Genomic DNA, 7611 nt, shown 5'->3' on the forward strand with positions numbered 1-7611 from the left:
TACATAGTAATTATCAGAGAATCGACACGAAATCTTACAAATTATTACCTCTTGAAAACGAACAAACAAAAAATAGTGTAATGGGAATATTTGCCCGAAGACTTGGGTTCTAATTCCCGTTCTTACAGCAGTGTGACAACAGTGAGTTATGTTAACTAAATGAGACTTCAGTACCTTATCTGAAAACTGAGGGGGTTAGAGCTGACTGCCACTAAAATGCACACAAGAGCCAGAAGCATCTGAAGATGATCAAGCGACCTGATACTGGGGCTCCTGTTGGGATGCTGAAGACTGAGAAGTGAGTAGTGCCTGCCTCCTGGGACCACAGAGCACTAACTCTGCACAACTCTAGTCAATCTTCTTTTCACTTGGTGTCATTAGCACATGAATACAGTAGGGAATCAGAGCAACCACAGTCAGTGGGATGGACGCACTTTTACAGAAAGACAGCACATAAAATAAATGCTCTGTGTGAGTGGGGATCTTGATGAAATGGTAGAGCTGTAGTATGGTCAACGAGGCCACGACACAGAGCAGCCGGAAGCTCAGCTTGTAGCCATTTTCCCCTCGGCAGCTCCTGAGGAACATCTCTGAGTTGATTGCAAAGCCCAAGCCAAAGAGGACCCCAAGGTTTCTCACGAGTCCGGCAAAAGGCGTAGTGTCAATGTGGATCCAGTCGGGGTTGGCACACCACTTCTTGGCTATGGGCACAGACCACAGCAGGTCAATGTCAAGCAGTCTGAGAAGCAGGTAAAAGCCAAGTGAAAACAGGAAGAGGAAAAGGTTGGTCTTCAGGTATGTGCTCAGGCTGGCCGTTTGGATGCCTGGAGTGTGTTCAAAGGCCTCTGCCACAAGCATGCCTGGGGATTAGAAAGAGACACTGAAGGCGACTGTGTGCCCTTGAGCTCCTGGGGAATCATTCCTCCCCGCATTGAAGAATTTAGCTGCTGCCCAGCTGGTGTGACTCAGTGGTTGAGCATTAACCTATGAACCAGGAGGTCACAGTTCAATTCCCGGTCAGGGCATGTGCCCAGGTTGCGGGCTCCATCCCGGGTGTGGGGCATGCAGGAGGCAGATGATCAATGATTCCCTCTCATTATTGATGTTTCTATTTCTCACTCCCTCTCCCTTCCTCTCTGAAATCAATAAAAATATGTTAACAAAAAAAGAATTTAGCTGTAGTTTTCAATGTAAAGGGCTTTAGACACCTAGGTTCTATCCATTTTCCAAAGCCTTTCTTAAAGCAGTAACACACATTTGCCCCATGGTCTTTTCGCCATCCATAGTAGGACAGGGGGATCTCTCAGGAATCCACGGCACTGAGTGACAACCAACTTTATAGGCAGAACACTGCTCTAGGTGCTTGCAATTAATATTTCAATTGCCATAGCCAATTAACTTAGCCTTTGAAAAGCAAGTGGGGCTAAATAGCAGAAACTCAATCATGGTGAATGCCACTTCAAGAATACAAAGCAGTGGCTAAATGAAGTTTATAGTTATGTAATCATCATTTCAGGTGTTTTCAGAGAAAGAGTGGCATGGTGTGCATGTTGGAAGCCCATTATTAAGTCCCCAAACCAAGACACAAGCAGGCTGTCTGAAGTGGTGGTCTGGAAGGTGGACTTAACTCTAGTCACATTTCAGAGAAGCCCATCTCACTAAGAGGTTAACGTTTATACTGTTAAGTGAGACTCTGCCATTGTGCACAAGGATTTGAGAGGTGTGTTGAATCACTTAAGCTCCCAGGGTAGCATTAAGCATCAGTCGATTAACAGAATTACCTAGAATGGGGAACTGATCACCAGGAAGAATCTGAGAACATAAAACAAATGACACTAAAGCTTTCAAATGACACAACCAGAGGTAAGGGATCATATTTACCACCAATTACTCCGAGGATAACTTGATGAGGAAAATGCGTTGCTATGAATACTCTGGAGATGCAGACACTGATTTGAATCAACCAAAAAATACTCCAAAAAAATGACCAGGTCAGTCTACGATGGAAGAATAGATACAAGTGTAAGAAGCAAAGAAATTTGATCGCTTATAAAATTAGGGGCTGTGTGACACCAGATGACCTTTCTCAGAAGAATCATCTGACATAACATCATGATTCTAGAGTCTTGTTTTTCCCAAAATGTTGTTTCCATGTGTTTCATAGGATTTGAAACGCTTTAACAGAGGTTTTTGCATTTATCAATGCATTTATAGTGCTATATTCTGAGATTTTAATAAATGTTATAAAAGGAAGCCAATTTGACAGCCTAATAATTATTTTAATGGAGTGGGATAATTCAAGTTAGGAGAATTGCTAATATCAGAATGATCAAGAATGAATTATATATATGTCTACTCCTTAGCATATGTGTTTCCTCTTTACTCTCTCAACCTTTCTTTGCTTGAAGAAAACTCGCTGGAAAGACGTCTGCCACTCTGATGAAAAGCACATCAACATTTTATCAAGGGCAAGTTTTCAGTGGGTTTAATTTCAGACTCTCAAAGAAGTCCTGATTCCTTGGTTTTTGAGATACAGAAAATAAGAAACAAGGGAATTGACCTATAGGCTATATAGTTTGTGTTAGAAACAACAAGGTAGGCCCTGGCTGGGTAGTTCAGTTGGTTAGAGTGTCATCCCAATACTCCAAGGTTGTAGTTCAATCCCTAGTCAGGGCACATACAAGAATCATAATGAATGCATACATAACTGAAACAACAAATCGATGTTTCTCTCTCTTTCTCTCGCCCTCAAAAATCAATAAATATAAATAAAATGAAAAGAAACAAGGTACCAAAACTTATAAAAATATTAAAATCCAAGCAATGTTCATTATTTTAATAAAAAAAAGAATTAGCAATATTGAATTCTAAGAATTTTGGGGCTTCTCAATGATTTGTTACTGATAATCAGACCAAATTTTGGTTATTGAAAGACTAGGAATAGAGGGAAATGAGTCTTCCAAAGAGGAAGTAAGCAGGAGGTATCCATATGAAAGAAGAATAAATAAGGATTTGGTAATATTAAGGTAAGGAGTAGGCACTAAATAAATTTTGATGGATGAAGGAGTGTTGCAGTTATAAAAATTGAAAAAGAGTTATGGGAGTTAAAAAAACAACAACAACACAAGCAAGTATTTTCCAGGTTTGGAAATTGGAGGAAGAAATAAGCTATAAGAAGGTGAGCCTTTTTTGAGATTCCTACTTTGAGAAATAGTCTATGGTTAGGAAATGCTAATTTCTTTAAATTAAACAACTCTCTACTGTTGTTTTGGCTAATGGCTACATTAAGGCATGCAGGTCACAGTCTCATTAGAATAAGCTTTAAATATGCTCAAATTACTTTAGCTATTTCTTTCTTACATTATCCAATACTACTCTAAAAAGTGGATGGCTCTTGGAAATTTTTTATTTTAAAAGAACTTTTAGCCAAAACCGGTTTGGCTCAGTGGATAGAGCATCGGCCTGCGGACTGAGGGGTCCCAGGTTCGATTCCGGTCAAGGGCATGTACCTGGGTTGCGGGCACCTCCCCCGTGGGAGATGTGCAGGAGGCGGCTGATCGATGTTTCTCTCCCATCGATGTTTCTAACTATCTATCTCTCTCCCTTCCTCTCTGTAAAGAATCAATGGAATATATTTAAAAAAAGAAAAACAAAAAAAGAACTTTTATATATGGTATATGTTATCATATTTTAAAAACCAATTAACAGACAAATTTTATCTCTGATAGCCTAATAATTTATGATTAAAGTGGTGCTCCAAATTGTTATAATGATAAATTATTTCAGAAAAGAAGAGAAGAAAACAGCTTAATTCCTACAAAAATTTTGAGTAATCTTACATTAAAGTTCTAGGCCTTTTTAAACATTACAAATCTACTAACATGAAATCTACTAACATTCAAATTTAAGTTTGCCTCTATAATGTTTTTAGTCACAAAGGTTGCAAAGTCTTTAAAGCTAGAATTTGTTATTGCTGTCAAAGAACATAGGCTTGTCAAAGAAAGAAGTATAATTATACTAAATTAACTGATGCATTCAAGGGGAATGATGATTCTCAAAGTTTCTAGTTAATCTTAAAGCAAGAGAATGTACATGCAAAATTATTCCTTACATAATTTTAGATGACTTACTTATGAGCTACCAGAGTGATTATTATATTAGAGAAACCCAAAGCATATTTAGCAAATCATTAATCAATTAAATATTTCCAACCCTATTATGTGGCAAAGCTGTGAACTAATTAGGACATTATCTTAAAGCACAATATTAATTTTCTATTCATTTGCTATTTTGGGTTGTGATAAAATAGAATAAGCACATTTCAACCACTAAAAATATACTAAAATGGATTTTTAAGAAGACATTCCATATTCAAAACTGTTACATTCCCATGCTACAGAAACTGGAGCAAAGCTGACCTGTGCAGAGTGGTAGATGACTTATCCATCCAACTGACAGTGTTGCTCAGTGCAGCTGTTACCATGACATACCAGACACACGATGAGCCCATTGCATGACCAGATGGACTTCCTGCAAAAGCAAAGTTGTTGGTCCATTTGAAAGGGAGTTAACAGAGTATCAGAAATGGATGGTAGAATGGCATATTAGCCATGAAAATTACAAATAACTCAGAAAGAATCTATAGGGTACAGGCTCTATGTAATATTTAAATATAGGTAGAAATAAAGAAAATTGAGCCAAACTGAGCCTCAAAATACTACTTCAAACATTTTTTCCAGATTTTTCAAGTTCATCAAATTCCAGAAATTAAAATGTTCAAGGCTAATTAAGAACTCAAGGTGTTGCACCAAAATCTGCCATATCTCTACTCATTGTTCATATCTAATTGTTTTTAATTGATGATAAAAATAAAGTACCTGTATTGGATCTTAAATCAGTTTATGTTCCTTGGGTTGGAAAGTCAAGCATCTAAAGGGTATCATTGCTGTCTGATTTAGCAATTGACTGCTGTGCACTAGCAGCTATTTCTATGTCTATCCTGTGGCCAGCAGCTCCATGGAAGTCTTTGTTATGAAATGGAAGAGAAGCTGTAAAGAGAGCATCAGTATTGGCAGAAGAAGCCTGAAGACTTTCTACTCCTATAATGTCTTTCCCATGAATCTTGATGTTTTTAAAAAATCACTTTACTTTGATATTCTCCCTGAGTCTTAACCAGTGGAGATTCATTCAGGTTAAACACCAGTCTCTTCTTCAAAAAACACTGAATTAAACAAAGACCAATCTATTTCTTGTAGATCTATTTATTTCAAATCTATTTCTTATGCAGGAATTTTCAGAGCCTTTATATCCTTAGAGTTGTAGATCTCTAAGGAGTGACCATAGGATGCAATATATCTTTCTTTCTTCTCCCCACACCCTCACCCCAGAAAATATCCCACATGCTGGGAAGTGCTGGGATAAAACAAAGTAGCATTTTAATTGTCTCAAAGGTTATCCATCCATCCATCCATCCATCCATCCATCCATCCCACACTGGTTTCACAAAGATAAAATACACACCATCCCCATCATGATTGAACACAGTCTACTGAGGGAGCCAGATATATAAAGAATTAATTATAGTAATATAACAGAACTTACACATTCACTATATTCAGGGTTGGTTTCAATGGATGTCAATATTAATTTTCTGATATATGCCAAACTATAGTGAGGTATAATATAACACAGTCATATAAGTTAAACCAATAACATGTAATTTCCTTTTATATATTTCAAAAAACCTTTTTATAGTCCTAAACTCAACTTCTCTGGTAAAGATTTTACACGCATACAGAGTCTTATTTATAATAACAAAAGGAAGTGGCCCAGAAAGTCTACTTACATACTAAATATACAAGAAAAAAAGAAATTTTAAAGAAATCATTCTAAGATCGGAGATATCTTAACTGGCAATAGTAATACTGGGAAGTCATTACCTTTCTTACAGAAAACTTGTCTACTCTTTCCTCATTCATGGGATTTTCAGTATACCTATAGTAACTTTGAAAGTTACTCAGCAGTAGATAAATCAATATTTCTAGAATTTTAATATAGTTCTTTGGTAATTTGTTCTAGCTTTTTTGTTTGTTTTAGTATTATTCCATTCTTCCAAAAAATAAATTCCAAATATAAAATTATTTAAGGAGTATTCTCCAAGCTTACAAATAACACAATGAAATTTGATTGTTCATAAAACTTCCTTTCTCATTAGCAATGTTTATGCTTATGAACTTTTAGCATCCTCCCTCATGATATTTTCTTTAATTCCCTATATGATATCATACACTTATTAGATGATCATCATACATAATGACTCTGTTGGAATATCTTTAGTAACTTGAGGTTGCTATAATTGCTTACCTGGACCTGTTTCACAGGTAGTGGGGAACTGTTCAAGGCATGGACTTGAGCGATTTGGGTAAATCTGAGTTTCTTGGATCCACCAGTAAGGCCGATGACCAAATAATATCCTGTATTTGAAGAAATATAAATATGAATATATTTAAATACACAACAAGTACTTAATTGGAAACATCCTATTTTCTCCTACAAAAATATTCCATCAGAGGGTTGCTGAGGAAAGCTCATGACTAAGAATCTTTGAAAGAACTTGGTTTCTGGTCTATCTCCCACTATAGAGGATGACACAGTTTTCAATATAAACAGGGACATTTTTTCCTTTCAGGGGAAGTCCTGCAGGTGCTTGGGGTACTTAGATTGGGAATATCAAAGTGGTCCCTGGAATCACCAGTTTGTTCAGGATGGGTGCTGCTCATTCAACTAACTTCTTGGCTAATCACAGCATATGTGTTACAGGGCTTTGGCATTTACTTATAAATCAGTATACATTAGTATATACATGTACATTTGTATGTACGTATACATTTCTATGGCTTTTGTAAGTTCTATTTATGAATCTGTGTTTCAAGTTAACTGGTATGTTTGAGAGTTTTCCAAGTAAAACTACACACATCTAAAATGTGACCATTAAGCCAAAAGCTACAAAGTTAAGAATACACTTTAAGAAAAATGAAACAAAACAGAAGGCTTACCATTTAAAAATGAGATTGAACCAATCCCCAATGACTGCTACCCATATCATCTTAGTTCCAACTGTCTGATTAAGTTGAAACCAAAGTGGAAAATAAATAGAAAAGATATTCCGGGGGTCTCCAACATTGGACATAAAATTTAGAAAATTGTAGTAAGCTCGGTAGTCCTTCTGCAAATGCTGAATGATGAGTACTCCATTCCTATGAAGGAAATCCATCTTGAAAGAAAGGCAATTCTGAACAGCAATTGGAGCTGCAGTGCTCCGAGTCCCACCATTTTTATACAGTACCCCAGTGGCGTGTCTAGCCATTACTGCAACATGTGACTGACCATCTGTGGAAAGGGCACGTCGGCCCTTGTCTGCTGAAAAGCTCATCTGTTTATAAGTTTAATTGGAGCCAAAGAGGTGAAGTACATGCTGATCTGTGACAAGTCAAGGGGAAATTTGGGTAGAGATACAATGAATTTCTTATGCAACCTCCCTTTTGTGTGAACAGTTGGATTGTGTTTGCTTGAAATTTTTTGCACAGTTCATTTCCTTCGAGGGCAGAGACA

General features: G+C 36.9%; 1 protein-coding gene across 2 annotated transcripts; it reads right to left on the reverse strand.

The window, feature by feature from the left end:
• Nucleotides 1–323: 323 nt before the first annotated feature.
• G6PC2 (glucose-6-phosphatase catalytic subunit 2) lies at nt 324–7353 on the reverse strand. 2 transcript variants are annotated; one of them, XM_006083170.3, is made up of 5 exons: nt 7056–7353; nt 6364–6473; nt 4419–4530; nt 1882–1997; nt 324–860 (listed from the first exon to the last, which is right to left on the reverse strand). In XM_006083170.3, the coding sequence occupies exons 1-5, from the start codon at nt 7271–7273 to the stop codon at nt 349–351; spliced, it is 1068 nt and encodes a 355-aa protein (XP_006083232.1). In that variant the 5' UTR covers nt 7274–7353; the 3' UTR covers nt 324–348. The 2 variants fall into 2 exon arrangements, with proteins under 2 accessions (XP_006083232.1, XP_023599513.1); XM_023743745.1 differs by lacking the exon at nt 1882–1997 and having other exon boundaries at nt 836–860; nt 7056–7273.
• Nucleotides 7354–7611: the final 258 nt, after the last annotated feature.

This window comes from Myotis lucifugus, unplaced genomic scaffold (genome assembly GCF_000147115.1).
Source record: "Myotis lucifugus unplaced genomic scaffold, Myoluc2.0 scaffold_5, whole genome shotgun sequence".
Lineage (NCBI taxonomy): Eukaryota > Metazoa > Chordata > Mammalia > Chiroptera > Vespertilionidae > Myotis > Myotis lucifugus.

What these genes read in the sequence shown, in the direction of transcription:
- G6PC2 (XM_006083170.3), bottom strand. Translation starts at nt 7,273, where the DNA reads ATGGATTTCCTTCATAGGAATGGAGTACTCATCATTCAGCATTTGCAG. An exon ending in TTCAATCTCATTTTTAAATG is followed by an intron (nt 6,474 to 7,055) that starts GTAAGCCTTCTG and finishes CTTCAAATACAG; the next exon opens with GATATTATTTGGTCATCGGC. An exon ending in TATCCTCGGAGTAATTGGTG is followed by an intron (nt 861 to 1,881) that starts GTAAATATGATC and finishes TCTAATCCCCAG; the next exon opens with GCATGCTTGTGGCAGAGGCC.